Here is a 21,848-nt window from a genome sequence, read left to right as displayed (position 1 = left end):
CAGCTTGGGGACACCTTTCCTATTACTGCATTGGGTCTTATCTCTGCTAGGTCATGCAACAGGGCCACCCCAGGTTCAGCCGCAACAGAAAACCCTTACTGCGAAAGAGGAAGACCTATGGCTCAGCCCGCCTGCCCGTCCTAGTAGAGGCCATTCCTGTCTGTTTCCTGGACACTGAGATGACCACCACAAACTCAGGTCCCCACTGGCTTCAGTCTGGCCTCTCCAAGTGTTAGGCCACACAAGCCCCTTGTACACAGGTGGAAGCTCATGTGATCTAGTTGGCCAGGTCTTTCCATTTTGTGACCCAGTGCTTGACCTGCTCAGGGCCAGTGCTGTGGCGTAGCAGGCTAAGCCTCCGCCTGCAGCACCAGCATATCCCATATAGGCACTGGTTCATGGCCCAGCTGCTTCTCTTTAGATCCAGCTCTCTGCTCGAGGCCTGGGGAAAGCAGTGGAAAATGGCCTAAGTGCTTGGGTCCCTGTACCCACATCAGAGACTCAAAAGGTTCCTGGCTTCAGATCAGCCCAGCTCTGGCCATTGGGGAGTGAACCAGTGGATGGAACTATTTCTCTTCCCCCACCTGTGTTGTGACAAGGTGGAATGTTCTAACAAAAATTGGAAGCCACTAAAAGTAAAGATGTGTGGGTTATATTGATTGAACATTAAAGAAACCTTTGGTACCGGAGGGCATCAGATGCCTGGCAGCCTGCACCTGCAATTGAAGTCAAGCAGGAATAGGTGTTGATTGCTGATTGGCTAAATGCTTGCTCACCATGCCTGCACGATTAACTTCTAATAACAATTTGGTTTTGTCTTTAAACAACCCTCCTCCCCACCCCCATCGCACTGCAACTGGCTGCTGTTTTCTCTGAGAAAGTAGCCAGCAGGCTAATGGCTGTGTTTTAATGGGTGCACCCTGCAACAGTGTAACTCTGCCTCATAAAAACAAAAGCCTGCTCTGACAGCTTCCTTACTGTGGCTGCCTCATGTACGAGTGAGAAGGGTGCAATTTAACTGGCCCCCCTGACTCATGCCCAGCACCTGGGTGTGATAACTCGCTCAGGCCCGATAGAAGGGCCTATCTCCGAGCCCAGCTGCGGCTCCTCAGGTCCAGCCCCTCCATCGGTAGACCTTGCTGCAAGTAATCTTTCAAGACAGACCTGGAGCCATTTCTTGTCAGTGCAGGGGCCTCTGCTGGGTCTGGGTGCAGGGTTGCTGGAACAGATGGGGACCCAGAGACAGGTTGGCAGTGTCTCGCAGTCCAGAATGTACACCAGAGTCTTTGGTATCCCAACATTTTGTGCTCCGGTTGGCTCAAGGCAATTCCCATGTCTGAGCTAACTCTCAACTTTTCCTCTGGCCGGAAGTAGGAATCTTTGTTACTCTCACCCCCTCTCCCCCACCCTCTCCACCATAGTCAGTCTGCCTTCAGATCACTGCAGGGTGAATGACCCTCTGCACCTGCCCTGGCCAGGCACCCAAGGACTTGGGCCATCTTCTGCTTCCCCAGGCCATAGCAGAGAGCTGGATCAGAAGTGGAGCAGCCAGCACCGCAGGTGACAGCTTTACCTGCTATACCACAGCACCAGCCACTAAATAAATCTTTTAAAAAGATACCTTTTCCCAGCCCTGGCCACTGCAGCCATCTGGGAAGTGAACCAGTGGATGGAAGCTCGTTCTGTCTCCTTGTCTCTCGAATTCTGCCTTTCAAATAAATAGATCAATCTTTAAAAAACAAAAAAGATGCTCTGGCTCCTCTCCTCCTCTCGCCTCTCTTCTCTCTCACTCCCCTCTCTCCTCTTTCCTTTTCCTTCTTCGCCCCTTCCCTCCAGTCTGCTTCGTTTGCCCCAATAAACCTTTTCCCTTAAAAGAAAGATATCTCTTGGACTATTTATATCCCATATTGCGGTGCCTTGATTCAAGTCCCACTTTGCTCTTAATTCCAGCTTCCTGTTCATGCATACCTTGGGAGAAGGCAGGAAACAGTTTAAGTAGTTGAATCCCCTCACTTAGGGGACCTGAATTGAGTTTCTGGCCCCTGGCTTCAACCCCAGCCTCTAAGAATTTTGGGCATAAATCAGTGACTGGGAATTGTCTTTAACCATCTCTCTCTGCCTCTCAAATTTTAAAAAAGTAAAGCTATGTTGCAAGGAATATGCAACATAGATATCTGGGGATATCTGGAGATATCTGGGGCAGGTGGTTACAAGAGGCTCAGGAGAGGAGTGTGGGTTTAAAAGCAAAGGTCTGGCTAAGGAGACAGTGGCCAGTGTGGAGGATGAGGCCCTCTGCAGAAAGCAGCAACAAACAGATCAGAGGACCAAGGCCTGAGGTTTACGGATTCAGAATCCTGGGGCAGGGGCAGGGGGCAGAGAGAGGCAGCTAGGGAGTGACAGGATGGAGTCGAGGGAAAGGGCTTTTCGTAAAGAACCATCAGCTGGCGGAGTGGGCCCTTACCCTGGTTACCACAGCCCACATTGGACTTCCAGTCCCTGCCCCGCCCCGCCACCTGCTTCCTGCTGTTGCACACCCGGGAGACAGTGGTGATGGCTCAGGTAATTGGGTTCCCGCCACTCATCTGGGAGCACCTGAGTCAGGGCATTTGTGGAGGGAACCATCAGAGAAGACACCTCTCTCGCGCGCTGGCTCGCTCTCTGCCCCTCACATAAATTTTTTAAAAACTGAAAAAAAAAAGGACTAGGATAGGGCTGTGAACTGAGCACTGCTGGGGAAGCGCCGTCTCAGGGCTGCAGCCGGAAGGGAAGGAGACAGCCAAGCGTGTGGGATGGAGCGGCTCCGGTGCTGGGAACTGAATGCGCAGTGCCTGAGAACCACTCGGCTGCTTGTGAAAGTGTGTGTGTGCCCTGGCCCATCTCCACAGGGGCTACCCTGGAGAACCCCGGGGGACCTAGGAAGCAACTCAGTGACCTATCAGCTGGATCTCCCACTCCAACTCGCACCCCCATTCAGGGTCAGGCGGCCTCGGCCACACTGTTTAGGCTACAGGGGCTTTCCAAACTGCAACCTCTTCGCCTCGGGCTGCCTGGTGACTCACCCCTGCTCGCCCACTCTTTCCCCTTCTGTTTATGTCTTGGGTTGCCAGGGAAGGGAACTTCTGGCCGCCCAATGTGGCTGGTCCCGCCTGGGGAACATTCCTCTTCAGATCAAAGGGCCTGTCTCCCTCAACCCAAAGTTCTTCAGGAACAGCTGGTGTAGGGCCAGCTAAGACTTCCACATTGTCCTCCCTAAGAACCTGGACATCATTCTCCAACACAGGCGCAGACGCAGACACCCCACCCCCATCCCATTGTTCGCAGTCAACTGTGTCACTGCCACTACCCTGCACCCACCCCACCCCATTGTGAATCAGCAGTGCCAAGAACAAGTAAGAGAGAAGTCACACTCAGCCCGCCCGCCAGGGATCCTGGCCTGGGGCAGAAATGGCTGCCGGGCATCGTTTAGGCCACAGACCTTCTGGGAAGGGGATGGGCTTCACTGTTACTCAACTAGGCTGAAAATCATCCATTTTCACAGTTCTTGCAGAAACGCTTTTTGTTTGGTTTTCGTTTAAACATTACATGTGATCAAATTAGGTCAGGCACATCTTGCACAATTAGCCCTTGAACCAAATGACTTCCTTTTGGAAGGGTCTCAGTGTAGTTCTACAAAGAATGTTCATTTGTTACACTTTTTAGATTTATTTATTTATTTGAAAGGCAGAGTTACAGAAAGGGAGAGAGAGAGGCAGAGGCAGAGAGAGATATCTTCCATCCCTGGTTCACTCCCCAGATGGCTGCAATGGCAGGACGTGGGTCGATCCAAAGTCAGGAGCCAGGAGCTTCTTCCGGGTCTCCCACCCAGGTGCAGGGGCCCAAGGACTTGGGACAACTGCTGCTACTGTCCCAGGCATGTTAGTAGGGAGCTGGGTCAGAAATGGTGCAGGCAGCACTTTGATATGGGATGCTGGTGGCTTCACCTGCTGAGCCACAGTGCTGGCTCCCAGGTCTCAGCTTTGACCTTCGCAAGAATTCAATTCCATTGACAGGTGTGGCACAGCGTCTTTAACCTCTGCTTGGGCTACCTGCATCCCATATCAAAGTGCCACCTCTGCTTCTGGTCCAGCTTCCTGCTGATGTACTCAGGGAGGCAGCAGATGATGGCTCAAGTCCATGGGTCCACATGGGCTGCAGGACTTGCCCAGCCCTGATTGTGGTGGGCATTTGGGGAGTGAACCCGTTAATGGAAGAACTCTCTGTCTCTCCCTCTCTCTGTAAGTTGACCTCTCAAATAAATAAATAAATCTTAAAAAAGAAATGCCTACTGAGAATTTGTTCTGTGCAAAGGACACACACACACACAAATTAACATCTAAAAACATACTCGTGGCTGCGACTTGATGGTAACAGAATCAGAGGAAGAAAAAAAGACACCAGCCACACCTGAGCTTAGGGTGCCACACCCTCCCTGCCCAAACTGGGTTGGCCACCAACAGTCGTGGAACCTGAATGGAATCTGTTCATCAGCATGACTCCCAGTGTAAGTAAAATGATCCCACTTCCTCTCCGTGAGACTCTGTCACCTTCCCCAATGACCTAATGTTCATATAAAAGGGGAAGATATTTCTTTCTTCTAAAGTGTACATTTTTTCACAATCCCTTGGGCAAATTAAGGAAGTACAAGGAAGATGTATATTTCTCTCCTGCTGCTCCTTCTGATTAAGATGTGCGAATCCTGGAATCCTGCCTTGTGTCTTCTGACCGCTGGCCAAGTGTGCAGCAAGGGTAACTCAGGAGGGCCAGGTCCAGTGAAGTAGAGAGAAAGCTGTAGTACCAGCCAAGGCAAAACTGGTTATTTGGAGCCAAAGTTCAAAGTTCACACACCCGGACAGTTAGATCATTCCAGTCCAAAATCAAGCAGCCTGTGACCAGTCAGGCCTGTTCCCTCCAGTCTCCTTGTCCTGCTTTCTCTTCTGTCCAAGCGCTTGTCTCACTGAGTGACTTACCCAGTTTAGGACCTGGGGACCCCTTCTCCCTTGGGTGAAGCACAGCCATGGGGCCAGCATGATCTCTGAGCTGACTCACTCACTCTGTATTTCCTCCCTAGTCACTAGGTCATTCCCACAACAGCAGAAACACACAGGGAGATGCTAGCTACTTCTCAATTAAAAAAAAAAAAAGTAAAATTTAAAAATCTAACAAAGCCTAAAGACATTGAAAATTATATATATATATATATATATATACACATACATATATATACACACACATATATAAAACAGCAAAGAGGAGCTGATACTATGGCCCAGCAGGTTAAGCTGCTGCCTGCATCCACTCTGGGCACCGATTCAAGTCCTGGCTGCTCCACTTCTGATCCAACTCCCTGCTAATGCACCTGGGACAGCAGGTGAAGACAGCCCAAGTGCTTGGGTCCTCCACCTACATAGGAGACCCTGATGAAGCTCCTGGTTTCTGGCTTCAGCCTGATCCAGCTCCTGGGAGGTTGTGGCCATTTAGGGAGTGAACCAGTGGAAGGAAGATCTCTTTCCCTCTCCCCCTCTCTCTGCAACTCTGTCTTTCAAATAAATAAATAACAGTATTTTTTTTTTAAAGAGTTAGAGAGAAGCAGAGGCACTGCTGGCTCCAACAATAAATCTTCTAAAAAGAGAGAGAGAGAGAGAGAGCGCTCGCGAGCAAAAAAAGGACTCACTTGAAGGTGAAATGTGGTCAGAGCAGTCGTTTCTTTCTTTTTCATTTATCTGAAAGTCAGAATGAGAAACAGAGACACACACACACATGCACACACATAAATATAGATTTTCCACCTGCTGGTTCACTCCCCCAGATTCCTGTAACAGCTGGGGTTCAATTCTAGGTACTCCCCAAGCAGCGGCTTAGCTTGCTGCACCCCAACATGCACCCTGATGATCTCAATACAGTTCACTTTATTTCTTGCATTGTTGAACTACTGGCACCGATAACCTTAATTTTTTAGGAACTACTAATAATTTGACAGCCATTTCATATCCTTGAAAAGTTTTGGCTTAAAAATCTTTACCATTTTTTTTTTGTTTTTATAATTAGGTTTTGTCTGCCTTCCTAGGGGTGCGGAGGACTTGTCCTGCTTCTTTAAGAGGGCCTTGAACAGCAGAGGACAAAAGGCCAAAAAAAGAAAAGGGAACCAGACACCCCACAGTGTTGATTCTGAAAGCGAAGTCAGAACCAACCTTCTTTTCCCGCAAAGAACATGACTACCGGGCGGTAACATTTTTAACAGTTTTAAAGAAAGCGGTTTCACGGAAGAGGACGCCGCGGGGTGGGCTCCCCAGTGCAGAATCATCTGTGCTTTGACTCTCGCCTGCAGGGGATCCGACAAGGTGATCCCACGCCATTGGAATTCCCCACTTACTTTCCCTGGCCATCTACCCCTGCTCCCAGAGGGTGGGTGATGGACGTCCCAGGCAGAGCAAATTAACCTCACAAGTCAAAACCCAACGTCCAAACAGTCCGTGTGTTCAGACGACCTGCCGCGCCCTCACTCGCCAGCTCCTCCCTCACAGCACCCTCCCCAGAGCTCCCCGAGGGCCTCCGGGGTGCACCGCGGCCGGTGCGAAGCGCCCTCAGCCATTTCCTCTGCGGCACACCTCCTCCAACAGGTGCAGCCTCCCTTGGAAGTGCAGACCAGCCTAGCCTGCTCACGCCCACTCTGATCCTGCCCTGCCGTTCCAGAAGTTCTCAGCCTGCCCTCCTGGAGCACGCGGGTGCAGCCCTCTGCTTCCAACACTTTCTTCAAGATCCCGCTCATCCTGCTCAAAGTCAAGGCTGGGCTTGCGCCTGGCATTCCTACAGCCTGGGGCCAAACACTGGGGCGATGTGCGGACGCTCTGTTCTCCGCTAGATTCTACGAGGGCAGGAACTGCTGGGCAAGCGATCGGCCAGTGCCTGGCCTCCTTGCTCTGGGTTCACCTCTCCCTCCGGGAAGACGGTGTTTTTCTGTGCGCGGGATCCAGTGTTTGGAACAGATGCCGGCGCACCTAGCCGGGAGACCGCACCTGGAGCGCCCTTCTTCCCCAGCTGCTGTCGCCCCTCCGTGGCTGCTGGCCTCGCCGACAAGGCCCAGTGGCCCAGCGGCCGAGAGATTCTGCCGTCCAATGCGAGCACAGTGCACGCACGGTCGGTGCACCTGGCGCTCCCAAGCCCCCCGGAGGGATCTCGGGGCAGGAACATAGGTGTGGGCCGCTGAGGTCCCCAGCTGAAAGCGGAAACGAGAAAACTTAGATCCAGGGTTTCCTGCACCGGGCCTGCCTTTGTTTAGGAAAAAGATAACGCCTTAGGCTAGGATGGGGTGCCCGAGAGGTCGTGGGGTCTGCTTCCTTCAGGTCATCGGGCTGGACAGCGCCTCGGAGGCCAAGCGGGCGCCACTATGAGCAGAGGAAGGCGTGCCTGACGGCCACCAGGCGGGCAGCTCGCGATAGGTGGGGCAGGTAGCGCTGGAGGAAGCGGCAGCCTCGGTTGACCCCACCCCACCCCCGCTCCACTGCGCATGCGTGGGCGGGGTGCGTGGGGGCGGGGAGAACCTGAGCGAGGGCGCGGCGCAAGGTGGGGCTGACGCGCGCACACGGGCGTGCGTGCGTGCGTGCGTGCGTGGGCGCGGCCCATAGCGCGGCGTGCGTGGGGCGGATGTCCGGGCCGGCTGGGCCGGGGCCGCGGACGAGATGGCGGAAGGCGGAGGTTGCCGTGAGAGACCGGATGCGGAGACCCAGAAGTCCGAGCTCGGGGCCCTCATGAGGACCACGCTCCAAAGGGGGGCGCAGTGGTGAGCACCGGCCCCGCCCTCCCCCGGCCTACAGCTGGGGGCCGGGGCGCTGGTCTTAAGGGCAGGCTCCCTTTTCTCGACTTGGGTAGGAGTCGGGCGGGGGCGGCGTCCGATAACCCGCAGAGAGTGTCCCGACACCCGGCCCTGGGGAGTGGGACCCCAGGATCAACTCAGGGAAGACGCAGGTGGGACTGGAGGTGGTCCCGGCCCGTTCGGAGTCCCAGGGGGCGGGTCCGGCGGGGGTCCGCGCTGCAGGGTTTGGAGAAGGGGAATGCCCCTCAGGGGTGTGGGGAGAGCCCTGTCACCAAGTTCTCACCTTGTGACCTTGGGCCGAGGTGTCCAGCCCTCGCAGACCCTAATGCCTTACTGTTGAAACCCACCGGCGCAGTGGGTTGAGGCGAAGATCAGAAGTAGGTACTTTGTAACTTGTAAACTGCCAGGAAGATTTCAAGGGCAGACGTTAACCAAATGCGTGGAACCCCAGATTATTTTGGTATCAAATGTCAAAAATAACTGTGGCAGCAGAGCCTCCAAGCGGGAGAGGAGGGTGGCCCAGATCCCGGAGCTCCACAGAATGAAAAGTGCAAGGTTTAGAAGAGCCAGGCTGAGATAGGAGGGGATAAGACCAGGGGACTTCGTAAAGCTCAAAGAAACGTTGCATTGTTTTCAGATTTCATTTTTTCATGAATTGCTTGTTTGACGCACCCTTATACTTTCCACCAGGAGGGTGAGTCCTAGGTGGTGTTACTTGTGGGAGTAAAACACTAGGCTTTGCCTTGTATATCACTGAGCGCTGTCTGTCCTTATCAGACCAGCAGAGAAAGGAAACATTGGAAACAGGAGGAGTTCTGATAGGGCTTTAAAAGAAAAACAACATTGTGTGACCTGTGGAGTGACAGCGAGGAAGAGATAGATAGGGAGAGATGGCTTCCGTTCACTGGCTCATTCCCCAGATGGTTGCATCCTCTGGGACTTGTCCAGGCTGAAGGTAGGAGTGCAGAACTCCACTGGGGGCTCCAATAAGTGTGGCAGGGACCCAGCACCTGGGCCATCTTCCGCTGCCTTCCTAGGGACGTGAGCAGGAAGCTGGATTGTGAGCAGAGTAGCCGGGGCTGGAAGTGGTGCTGTTGTGTGGGATGCCAGTGTCACAAGTGGCAGCTTAGCCTGCTGTGCCTCAGCGCTGGCCTCACCAATATAGTTGTTGTGCTTCGTTGTCCCCCAGGGTTTTCTCCCTCCTGTCTGAATTTAAAGCAGCCTAGTGCTGCATTTAAAATAGGATGAGATTTGCTTGTAGTAATTAAGCATAAAAAGTATTGAGTGTCAAACGCAACTTACTGCTTTTTGACAAGGTGATCTGACTTAGACACTGGTATAACTGTGTGTGGATAGGTACACACACACGTTGGTACATTTGGGGATATCTAATATGATCCTCAAAGAGAAACTGGAGTGGTATTATTCTATTTATAGAAAGAAACTAGTTTAATGCTGTTCATGTTGAGCAAAGCAGAATAACCAGACTGTCTACCTGGACACAGGCCTTTATAAAGATCACTGTCAAATTAATAACTTGTTTAATAGTAGGCGTGATTTTACGCATAGAAAGACTCCATTTAAATAACCATTTTGAAGCTGGTCTTCCGTTTTATTTATTCTGTTTTTCGGGCCAGGCCCTTTGGTACAATTTTTTTTTTTTTAAGTGGGAATTACTTGTTCCCTATGTTTAAGGCTATAAAAAAATATTAAGGGAGGGGCCAGCATTGTGGGTTCATCTCCCACCTGCAATGCCAGCATTCCATATCAGAGTGCTGGTTTGAGTCTTAGCTGCTTCACTCTGATCTAGCTCCCTGCTAATGCACTTGGGATAGCAGCAGAAGATGGTCCTAGTACTTGGGAGACTTGACTGGAGTGCCAGACTCCTAGCCGTGGCCTGACTAGCCCCAAATAAAGAGGCCATTTGGTGAGTGAGCCACCCTCTCTATCACTCTGCCTTTCCAATGAATAAAATAAATCTTAAAAAATAAAAAAAAGGTGTAAGAAAGTAGCCGCAAAAACTTACAACCCTAGCTTTTCTGCTCCTGCAAATTTTTGTCTCTCTAGGTATCTTATTGACAGTCGGTGGTTCAAGCAGTGGAAGAAGTATGTGGGCTTCGACAGCTGGGATATGTATAATGTGGGTGAGCATAACCTGTTTCCCGGCCCGATAGACAACTCTGGACTCTTTTCAGGTACAGTACCCTGTTGCTTTTCTAGCTAAATGTACTCCTGGGCGGTGGCCTGAAACCATGTGTATCTGTAACGTGGACATTGTGAGCCTTTCTCGGTTTGAGGAGACGTAAACAAGTGTCCTCAGTTGGCATCTGTCACCCGAGGCTTTGCAGACCCGTAGGGTGAAGTTAAGCAGCTTTTTTTCCTAAGTAACTGCATCTAGCAGTAGCATCCTTCCAATGTTTTAAATCCCTGTCTCTCTCTTTCCCTGCAAATGTCTTCTCAGATTAGTATTTGGAATGGTAAGAAGTAAAGTGTCGTTTTTAGACTGCATCTGAAGTTTGGGAAGCAGAATTTTTTGTTACCTTCTCAGTGGAACAAATAGTAGACGTGTCAGTGAACATCCAGCGTGACTGTGAGGACAGTGTTTGTTATAGAAGTGGTGTGAGGAAAGGTGGGAGGTCAGTAAACAGAGTTTCCCTGGGGAAACTGTGGCCAGAGGTGTGTGATCAGCAGAGGGTGGCTAGTACCCACAGACGCACTGAGGTGACAGGTTGGTCTCTCCCAGGCCTGGTTCTGCCTGACTTGACTTCCTGTAGGATAGAGGTGATCTGTAGCCTGGCTCCAGAGTCAGGGCAGCAGTGCCATCGTTTGAATAAGAATTGGCTCCTACCTTACGTAGACATTTCATCCCTGGAATTATAAATTGGTGGTGCTGGAGGGGTGGAAGAGTGATTGTCTGATGGGCGGTCATTAGGTCACTAGGGGTGTGACCTTGGAAGGGAATTGTCCCAAGAGGGTTGGCTGTAAAGGCTGAGTTAGGCCCTGAATCTCTGCTTGCTGGCTCGCTATGTAATCCGTCCTCTGCATGCGGTCTGTCATCCACTCTCACCACCAGACATAAGAGCAGTGGGGCTGCCCACCTTTCCACTGGAAGCTTCCAGAACTGTGAGCTGGAATTAAACTTCCTTCCGTAGTAAGTAGCCTGTGTGAGGTATTTAGCTGTAGTAACAAACAGCTGACTGATACAAATAGGAAGGCAGACGAAGCATGAGATTTGATCCACACAGCTAATATTAACCTTGATATATAATTTTTTATTTGAAAGAGTTAGAGAGAGAGATAGAGATCTTCCATCCGCTTGTCTGCTCCCCAGATGGCTGCAACAGCCAGGACTGGGCCATGCCAAACTAGGAGCCTGGAACTTCTTCCAGGTCTCCCACATTGGTGCCAGAGCCCCAGGAATTGGGCCATCCTCTGCTTCTTTCCCAGGTGCTTTAGCAGGGAGCTGCATCAGAAGTGGAGTTGCTATGTCTAGAACTGATGCCCATATGGGATGCCAGCATTGCGGATGGCAGTTTTTCCCCCTCTACCACAATGCCGGGCCCTAACCTTGATATTTTTAAAATTGAGCAATGCTTCAGTTCAGTCCTTGTTGTAGAAGAGGCCTAAATGATGTAAACAATGTCATTTGCTTTGTTTCCTGATATAGATCAGAGGGTAGCCCTATACCATGAAGTTGCCCCAAGGAATTACATAGCACTGTGTTCACATTTGGGCTTTTCCCTTATTTATTTATTTATTGACAGGCAGAGTGTACAGTGAGACAGAGAGAGAGAGAAAAAGGTCTTCGTTTTCCATTGGTTCACCCCCCAGTGGCTGCTGCGGCTGGCACGCCGCGGCCGGCGCACCGCACTGATCCGAAGGCAGGAGCCAGGTGCTTCTCCTGGTCTCCCATGCAGGTGCAGGGCCCAAGCACTTGGGCCATCCTCCACTGCCTTCTCGGACCACAGCAGAGAGCTGGACTGGAAGAGGAGCAACTGGGACAGAATCCGGCACCCCGACTGGGACTAGAACCCCGGGGTACCAGCGCCGCAGGCAGAGGATTAGCCTATTGAGCCACGGCACCGGCCCCCGTTTTATTTTTTTATTTTTAAAGATTTATATATTTGAAAGACAGAATTAAGTAGAGGGGCTAGGGCCAGGTGCTGTGGCATAGCAAGTAAAGCCACCGCCTGCAGTGCCAGCATCCCATATGGGTGCTGGTTCAAGGCCCAGCTGTTCCACTTCCAATCCAGCTCCCTGCTAATGTGCCTGGGAAAGCAGCAGAAGATGGCCCACGCCCTTGGGCCTCTGCACCCACGTGGGAGACCTAGAAGAAGCTCCAGGCTCCTGGCCTCGAACTGGCACAGCTCCAACCATTGTAACTATCTGGTGAGTGAACCAGCAAATGGAATACCTCTCTCTCTCCCTGCCTCTCTGTAACTCTACCTTTCAAATAAAAAAAAAAAAAAAAAAAAATTACAGAGAGAGAGAAAGATCGTCCATCTGCTGGTTCACTCCCTAGGTGGCCACAATAGCCAGGGCTAGGCCAGGCCAAAACCGGAAGCCAAAGCTTTATCCACATCTCTCACTTGGGTACAGGAGCCCAAGCACTTGGGCCTTCCTGTGCTGCTTTCCCAGGCATAATAGCAGGGAGCTAGATTGGAAGTGGAGTAGCCGGGACTTGAACTGACACCCACCTGGGGTGCTGGCACTGCAGATGGCAGCTTTACCCTCTGTACCACAGCGCCGGCCCCTCCCCTTTTAAGTTTAAAAGGAGAATTGTTAAGGCCTTTAGCAGTAATAGTGACAAAAACCCTTGACCTAGACAGTAGGTAGTTCTGTACAATCTTCAGCTGAGGGCAGCGGGCTCCTTGTGTAGTTCTGCAGTTTCATGTAACTGAGTTGTCTCCCGGGTGCCCAGGAAATGAGAAGCATGTCAGGTCCTGGAGCACCAGCGGTATAGGAGTGACCACGCTCTGGCAGATGAACTTTATCACCTTAGTTCCTAGGCATTCAGTCACCTGCCAGGCTCCCTGGCTGCCTTTTGCCTCGAGTCATGACAGTGGCCTGAAAGAGATTCATAAAAGTGTGAGGGGGAAGAACATAGCCTTACCTAGGTTGTCTGCAAAGCTGTCCTGTTAGTTCTACCTGTGGCCTGTGGTATGGCACACATCAGGCTGCGCTCTCCTCCCCCTGCTTTATATACAGCTCTGTCAAAGAAATTTGTAAAGAGTAAATTCTCATTTTGAAAACTTCATGTGATTTTTTTTCTTCATGTGATTTGAAAAAAAAAATATTTATTTATAGGGCCAGTGCTGTGGCATAGTAGGCTAAGCCTCCTCCATCCCATATGGGTGCCTGTTTGAGTCCCAGTTGCCCTACTTCCAATCCAGCTCCCTGCTAATGTCTGGGAAAGCAGTGGAAGATGGCCCAAGTGCCTGGGCCCCTGCGCCCACATGGGAGACCCAGAGGAAGCTCCTGACTTCTGGCTTTGGATCAGCCCCAGCTCCAGCCATTGTGGCCATCTGAGGAGTGAACCAGCAGAGAGAGAGAAAGGTCTTCCGTCCATTGGTTCACCCCCCAAATGGCTGCTACGGCTGGAGCTATGCCTATCCAGAGCCAGGAGCCAGGTGCTTCTTCCTGGTCTCCCATGTGGGTGCAGGGCTCAAGCACTTGGGCCATTCTCCACTGCCCACCTGGGCCACAGCAGAGAGCTGGACAGGAAGAGGAACAACCGGGACTAGAACCCGGCGCTCATATGGCGGAGGATTAGCCAAGTGAGCCATGGTGCTGGCCCCTGAATACAACTTTTTTAAAAAAGTTATACTTTTCTTTAAAAAAGATTTATTTATTTGAGAGGCGGAATGACAGGGAGAGACAGAGACCTTTTGTTCTCTGGTTCACTCTGTAAATGCCACGGGATTTTTAGCATGATGACCTTGGACAAATCCAGTTTTGAGTGAAAATAGTGACTTGTATTGAAAACTCCAGTTAAAGGTGGATATTTGGCCAAATGATTAACATGCCGGTTACGACCATCCGCCTCCCATATCAGAGTACCCGGATTTGATATCTGGTTCCTGACTCCAGCTTTCTGCTGAAGCGGACGCTGGGAGGCAACAGTAACAGTGGAGGCCATTTTGGGAGTAAACCAGTGGATGGAAGACCTCTCTGTCTCCCTCTCTCCATCTGTAACTCTACCACTCATGTAAATAAATAAATTTTTTTAAAAAAGAAAAGAATGACACACTTGAGAAAGTTGTCACTGAGCCCCAGAGGTAAAGGAACCCTGAAGAACTGATGTACTTGGCATTGGTGAGGCAGAAAGCTGTTGGTTCATTTCCTACATTTAAAGATTTCTTTCAAAAAAAGATTTACTAGTTGATTTCAAAGGCAGAGTGACACAGAGAATGAAAGAGAGACCTTCCGTCTGCAGGTTCTACCTCCCGATGCCCAAAGTAGCTGGGATTGGGCTAGGCCAAAGCTGGGAGTCTGGAACTTCATGCAGATTGGCAAGGACCCAGCCATTTGCTCCATCACTGCTGGTTCCCCGGATGCACATTGGCAGGATGCTGGACTGGAAGTTGGGTAGCTGGGACCCAGACCAGGCCCTGATAAGAGATGTGGGTGTCCCAAGCAGCTTAACCCACTGTGCCAAAATGCTTCCCCCTTAATAAAGCTTTCCTGGGAAAATGATTGAATGTGGTTTCACTAAGGCTGTTATGGTAAATCTTCCTAATTAACAGTTTTCACTGTGAGGTCTGGAAGCACTTTGGAATCCAAAGTGGCATTGTTCTCTGTTGTCCTGTGCTGCCTCCAGTTATAGAAGAAATACAGTTTCTTTCAAATGTTCAGAAAACATGGCTAAGGACAGAGAGCAGTACAAGTCTGCTCTGTGTTCCAGCCATGACAGAAATTTGGAATTTTGTACTTGTTCCTGTAAATACTTCTCTTGTTTCTGAAAAATGCATGAAAATCATTTAAAAATCGTTGGTGGGGGACAACCGTGAGTTATGTGCTGTTTTCCTTTTTCAGATCCTGAGAGTCAGACCTTGAAAGAACACTTAATTGATGAATTGGACTACGTATTGGTTCCAACTGAGGCCTGGAATAAATTACTAAACTGGTATGGCTGTGTAGAAGGTCAGCAGCCCATTGTGCGAAAAGTGAGTCCATGGGTTGTCACACGTGCTGCGTGGTGTCTGCCGCTGCTCCCGGGGGGACACTGGCTGCTGCTGGTTCCCTAGGAAGACACGTGCTCCAGAGGGGCTGAGGGAAGGGGGCGGACGTCCTGTGTTTGTTTCTCTTCTGGGAATTATTGTGAATGATGGTTAGAGAGGCCACTCACCCAGGGTAGAACTGCGAATGGGCGCAGGACATCAGAGCTGCCCAGTGCTGTGAGTGCGCCTTCTGGAGGGCTTCCTGAGGAGGTGTCCGCTGGGGACACAGGGACATACAGTGTGCTGCTCGTTTCCCCGCTGCTTAGGAGTCTTTGGCCACACTGTGAGTAATTAAAAAAGCAGGCATTTACTGCCCAGCGAGGATTAAACTGAGGGAAGGGCGGCTTGGGGACAGACCCTGGGTTGTTAGTGCCTGTGATAGACGGGACTCGGGAGGACACCACCACCCTGTCTCCCACAGCGCTTGTGCTGCTTATACCAGAGAGAAATCACAAGAGCCCACGTGCCTGCTGATATTTAGGCTCTGGATACATTTTCCGGTTTTTAATTTTTTTAAATAAAACTTTAAAGAAATTATTTGAGAGGCAGAGAGAAAAGAGCAAGAGAGAGCGCACACTTCCATCTATTGGTTCACTCTCCAAATCCCTGCCGTAGCCACAGGCCAGGGGCTGAAGCTGGGAGCCAGGAACTCAGTCCAGGCTTCCTGTGCGTGTGGCAGGAACCTCATCACTTGAGCCGTAACCAGTACCTTCCAGGGTCCATAAAACAGGAAGCTGGATTCAGGAACAGAGCCAGGACTCCAACTCAAGCTCTCCGAGGCGGGGCACAGGTGCCCCAGCTGGCAGCTTGACGCTGAGGCTGAATACCTGTCCTATTTCCCATTCTTAGCTGAGGAGGAAAAAGCTACGATTCCGAGACCATGCTTCTGATTTCACAGCTCAGGACCAGAACTGCATTTCTTTCCAGCTTAAAACCTGGAACCCTGGGAGCGAGGAGTCAAAAATGCCAGGCACTAGCAGAAATCCCCTGCTTCCCTCAGGGCTGCCTAGGGCTGCACCTGTGTTCCCTGAGCCTCCTGCAAGGAGGCCCCATTGATCCTCACTCAGAGATGAGCGCTGACTTCCCTTTTGTGCAGTGTCTGGGCTAATGGGCAGGGTTATTCTTTGTCATTATTTCTGAATTAGTTCATTAACTTCTGAACTTCGTGTCATGACTGTCTCGTGGCTGCACCAGTGCCATGTTGTAGATATGCAAAGTAATTCTTCTGTATAGTAAGAATGTAAAATACATGCCCATGTATTTTGAGGGGAAAGAGTAGAGTTTACTTTTGCCAAATCTTTTTTTTTTTTTTTTTAAGATTTATTTTATTTATTTAAAGACGGAGTTACAGAGAGAGGTAGAGGGTAGAGACAGAGAGAGAGATCTTCCATTCGCTGGTTCACTCCCCAGATGGCTGCAAGGGCCGGAGCTGCGCCGATCCAAAGGCAGGAGCCAGGAGCTTCCTCTGGGTCTCCCACATGGGTGCAGGGGCCCAAGGACTTGGGCCATCTTCTACTGCTTTCCCAGGCCATAGCAGGGAGCTGGATTGGAAGTAGAGCAGCCGGGTATCGAACCGGCACCCATATGGGATGCCGGTGCTTCAGGCCAGGGAATTAACCCACTGTGCCACAGTGCCGGCCCCTTGCCAAGTCTTAAGTAAGACCTTTCTGGGCTGATGTTGTGGCGTAGCAGGTAAAGCTGCCACCCACAACACCAGTAATCCCATATAGGTGTCAGTTCCAGTCCCGGTGCTTTGCTTCTGACCCATTTCCCTGCTTTTCTCCGTGGGAAAAGCAGCTGAAGATGGCCCAAGTGCTTGCGCCCTTGCCACCCACGTGGGAGACCCTGATGAAGCTCCTGGCCCCTGGCTTGGGCCTGGCTCAATCCTAGCCATTATGGCCACTTGGGGTGTGAACCAATGGATGGAAAACCACTCTGTCTTTCCCTCTCTTTCTCTGTTAACTCTTTCAAATAAATAAATAAAAAGAAACAAAAACCCAGAAAAGTAAAAAAAAACAAAACAAAACCAAAAACCAAGACTTCTCTGTTCAAAGAAGATTCTTGAGAGCTGCCTGGGGGCCCTGGAATCGCGTTAAATCCAGTGAGGAAAGGGTTGTCTCTGGTTCTGTCGAGGTGCCTTTCACTGGCACTGAGAGTATGAAAGAAAGGTTTTTAACTTGAGAGACATAATATTTAAAGAGCTCCCACCCAGTGGCCAGAGCTGGGTGCCGAGAATGCAATCCAGGTTTCCCACGTTGGTGGCAGGAACCCAGTTACTTGAGCTCTTGCTGCTCTCTCCCAGGGTCTGCGTTAGCAGGAAGCTGGGGTCAGGAACCAGAACTGAGGCTTGCTTGAACTACTGTGTTACATGCTACTACCTGGAACGAGATTTTTAGACTCCTGGGGTAGGTGCTGAAGGTTTTAAAACTTCATACTTCTGGGGGAGATGTTTAGCTTCTCAGTTAATGTGCTGATCAAGGTGCCTGTCCTGTCCCTCAACATGGGGGACCTAGCTCCAGGATTCAGTCTTAGTACCAGCCAGGTGACTATGGGTATTTGGAGAGTGAACCGGTGGGTGGGAGCTCTCTATCTGTTCCCCTTTCCTCTCAGTTGTTCTTTCTGGTCTCTCAAATTTAAAACAAAACAAACAAAAGCTACTTCTAGTCTGCTGAGCATCGAAGGAAACTGATTTCATGAAGTACCTGCTTTTTGCTGTTGATGAAACACGCTGCTTCCTAGACTGCCCTTGCGTACAGCCGTGCTCCCTCCCCTGCCTGTTCCCAGGTCGTGGAGCATGGCCTGTTCGTCAAGCACTGCAAAGTGGAGGTGTATTTGCTGGAACTGAAGCTTTGTGAGAACAGTGACCCCACGAATGTGCTGAGTTGCCATTTCAGCAAGGCGGACACCATTGGTGAGCAGCAGAGCCGGGGTCCTGGGGTGTGCGGAGAAACTGCAGGACGTTGTGGAGGATGGAAGGGAAAATGGGGTGCCCTCTTTAGACTTCTTGGGCTGCGGCTGCCAGTCCTGTAGGAGCCTGTTCCTCAAGCTTGGGAATCAGGTTCTGAAGGACATCAGGTGTAATCTTTGCCCATTTGTCTATGATAATAAAGATTAAGAAGTGAAGATTCAGAGAAGTTAGTAACTTAATTTAGAAACATCTCAGAGCTGTCTTAAGTCCCTCTCTGTGTCCCCCGCCCCGCCCCCCGTTACTCCTGGTGTGTCAGGGATCCACATCTTCAGAGAAGACGCTTAGGGACGTTTCTGGGTGTGTGAGTGCCACAGGAGGTCCCTGGCCTTAGGAGAGGGCTGAAGTCTGGCAGAACTTCTAAAACATAAACATCTGAACAGGAAGTAGCATGAGCTTTAGTTTGCCATCGCCGCTATTAGCCTTGTACCTGGAGAAAGCCCTGAGTGACGTGTGCCTGTCTCTAGCGACCATCGAGAAGGAGATGCGGAAGCTGTTCAACATCCCGGCGGAGCGTGAGACGCGACTCTGGAACAAATATATGAGCAACACCTATGAACAGCTGAGCAAGCTAGACAACACCGTGCAGGATGCTGGGCTCTACCAGGGCCAGGTAGGAGGTGTAGGCCCAGCCGCAGAGGGCAGCTCTGCCCAGGGTGTGTGCCAGATGCCCCTGGCTGAAGCATGTCAGAGGTGGGATGGTCTGTGCTAGCCTCATTTCCTTTCCCCTTTCCCTCAGGTGCTAGTAATTGAGCCCCAGAATGAAGATGGCACATGGCCCAGGCAGACCCTGCAGTCGAAGTAAGTGAACCTTATCACCCCTGTGGCTGGGCTTACAACTGTAACTGGTTCATTCTTTCCTAAGGGAGGTACTTGTATTAAGAAAAATTGTTCTGAATCAGGCAAAAAAGAAAACCGTTCTCAGTTTCTAGTCTGGAGCCTGTAATCCTAGATGAAGACCCTGGCCCTTAGCAGTGAACAGCTTGTGGCAGTCATTAGGGAAGCCTGTCTGTGTCTCAGCATGGCGGTGAGCCCCCTCCTCGAGAACAGGGGAAGGGAGAGAAGGGCCCGCACTGGAGGTTGCTGCTTTGTCAGGAGGTGGCTTTGTCTCTGCCGAGCCCTTTTTATTCCCTCCCACTGCAGTTGGAGGCATGGTGGAACACTGGAGGCCTAGTCCAGGGATCACATATGATTTCGGAGTGATAGTTTCATCCCACCCTACGCCACCCAGTGGTCCGTTACTCGCTGTTGCCCTTGGAACTTGCTAGGAAAACTGCTCAACTTCTAACTCGGACTCTAGGCATATCTATCTTAGGACATATTCCTGTGATATGTGGAATTATGCATATTCTTAGGGAGAAAAAGAGATGATGATCAGTTTCCCTGATGATGTAAGCTGGAGAAGGTCGTCTGTGTTACAGTAGACAGAGGGACAGTGCTGGGCTCTGCTCTCTTCCCTCACTCAGGTCTTGGTCTGAGACCTTTATGTAGTGATAGGCTCACATGGAATTTGAGAACTGGGAGAACTCTTAACTGTCTCTTGAAAAATATTCCCAAAGGCACAAAACATTGTGCAGGTTGTTTCAGGGATTTACAGAACCCCTGAAGCCCAGAGCTGGACTCCAGTTAGAGAAACCCTAAGGTCAGGGCTTTGACCCAGTGAGTGAGAATCTGCTTGGGAGGCCTGCATCCATATCACAGTGCCTGGGTTCGCGTCTCAGCTCTGCTTCTAATTTCAGCTTCCTGCTAATGCACACCCTGGGAGGCAGCAGAGTCAGCGTGGTGAGACAAGGATTACAGAGGCCATGAGTCAAGGAAGTGTGAGCAGCCTCTGGAAGTCCTTAAAGCCTTCGTAAAGGAATGCACCTCTGCCAGCTCCCCAGTTTTAGCTCAGAGCCATTCCGACTTCTGACCTCCTGAACTGTAGATAATTTGTGTCACCATGGAATCTTGATAATTTGTGGCAGCCAACTCCCTTGAAACTGGAAATGCCACACAAGTGAGAGAAAGCAAGAACTATGAGGGGCAAGTGTTTAGCCTCATGATTAGATGCCAGCAAAGACACCCACATGTCACATTGGAATACCGGGGGTTGATCCCCAGCATTGGTTCCTGGTTGTGGCTTCTTGCTGAAACAGATCCTGATAGGCAGCAGGCGATGGCTCAGGTACTTGGGTTCCTGCCACCCATGTGGGAGACCTGGATAGAGTTCTCTGCTCCTGGCTTTAGGCTGGCCCGTCCTAGTCATGGTGGACATGTGAGGAGTGACCAGCAGAGGGGAGCTCACTCTGTCTTTGTCTCTCAAAAGACACACACACATAGATAAAACTGAGGTCACCCCCTGGGGAGGCAGAAGGTAGTTGAATTCTAGTCTCTGAGTTGATGACCTTAGAGCAGAAGAGGGCTGGGTGTGCTGACCAGGGAAGACCATTTTAGGTGTCTTTTTCACTTCTCAGCGTTGCTTTTCCCATCGTTGCCACCCTCTGAGGCCTGATATTTCAGTGAAGGGACACACTTTTTGGAAAAGAGCAGAGCCTTATTGAGCTTTCCTGAAAGTTGAGAGTCTCCTGGTACGGTGTAGCCAATGGGGAGTGAGCTCAGAGTGGTAATCTTGAGGCAGGTTTCCTTCCCCCCATACACAATGTCATACATTGTTGTAGGTACTAGGCATCAATAATAAAGAAAACACAATCTCAAGGAATGGAAAACAGATGAATTTTAAAAAATGTGTCCTGTGATTTATTTCTAAGCACTGTAAGATAAAAATCATAGGTGAGAATTAGCAAGTCTTGGGTTTGGGGAAGGGGCAGGGCAGATTTAAATGGAGTGGTGCAGAAGCCCCCTGAGCTGTCTGTTGAATGCGGTCATGAAAGAGGCGAGGGCGTCGGCAGTGAGTGGGGTGCTTAGTGGGAATAGTAGCGTGGTAAGCAGAAGTGACAGTGCCTGCTGGATCCTGAGGCGGAAGTGGGTCTGGTTGAAAGACCAGCAGGGCGTGGTTGTGGCTGGAGCCAGGAGGATGATAGGAATATGGGCAGGACCAGGCTTGGGAGGTGAGGAGCGAAGCCCCCCTGGTCCTTGTGAGCCAGAGTTGCTATCTTTGCTTCTAGGGGAGTTGGGAAGGGTGCCATGAATGTGGGAGCAGTGCCATCCTGCTGGGGAACATCTCACAGGGAGCCAGAATGAGAAGTTGACAAGAGTAGTGAGCGTAATGGAAAAGGACAGTTGGCAGCCTGAGCTCTTGGAGCAGAATCCATGCTCCTGGCAGTTTAACAGGAATATCCTGAAGAAAAAGAGGAAATGGGTACATAAAACAGGAGCAAGAATATGCTTGGAAATAGTTCAGGGCTGGATGGGCTGAGCAGCAGAATGGAATGAGTTGAATAACTAAAGATAGTGAAAGAGTTGGGCTGTCAGAAAGACTTGCAGAAGGCTTCATGAAGGGATAAACATGTGGGAGATATGATGACACTATGGAGTATGTCCGTATATCAATGTTCATATACAGTCATATGAGTTTAATGCCTTGGATACAATCTGAGAAATACATTGATTTTGTTACTGCTATCAGAGCTAGCGCACTTCTACAAGATGGCTGTAATATTAATAAGCAGTATAATCATTTTTTTAGAAAAGATTATGGCCGGCGCCGCGGCTCACTAGGGTAATCCTCCGCCTTGCGGCGCCGGCACACTGGGTTCTAGTCCCGGTTGGGGCACCAGATTCTATCCCGGTTGCCCCTCTTCCAGGCCAGCTCTCTGCTGTGGCCAGGGAGTGCAGTGGAGGATGGCCCAAGTCCTTGGGCCCTGCACCCCAT

At 50.6% G+C, this 21,848-nt stretch overlaps 1 protein-coding gene across 4 annotated transcripts in view; it reads left to right on the top strand.

Moving 5' to 3' along the window:
* Positions 1-7,672: 7,672 nt before the first annotated feature.
* USP4 (ubiquitin specific peptidase 4) overlaps positions 7,673-21,848 on the top strand; it is a 49,277-nt gene continuing 35,101 nt past the window's right edge. For 3 of the 4 annotated variants that reach the window (XM_062200863.1, XM_062200862.1, XM_062200864.1), the window contains exons 1-6: positions 7,673-7,816; positions 9,917-10,044; positions 14,885-15,015; positions 17,854-17,980; positions 18,502-18,647; positions 18,774-18,835. In XM_062200863.1, coding sequence (XP_062056847.1) covers positions 7,716-7,816; positions 9,917-10,044; positions 14,885-15,015; positions 17,854-17,980; positions 18,502-18,647; positions 18,774-18,835 — 695 coding nt within the window. In that variant the 5' untranslated portion in view covers positions 7,673-7,715. Of the gene's footprint in view, positions 7,817-9,916; positions 10,045-14,884; positions 15,016-17,853; positions 17,981-18,501; positions 18,648-18,773; positions 18,836-19,773; positions 20,778-21,848 lie in introns of those variants that run through there. The other variant, XM_062200865.1, reaches the window with a different exon arrangement.

This window comes from Lepus europaeus, chromosome 9 (genome assembly GCF_033115175.1).
Source record: "Lepus europaeus isolate LE1 chromosome 9, mLepTim1.pri, whole genome shotgun sequence".
NCBI lineage: Eukaryota > Metazoa > Chordata > Mammalia > Lagomorpha > Leporidae > Lepus > Lepus europaeus.
This window is presented reverse-complemented; position numbering and strand designations above follow the sequence as displayed.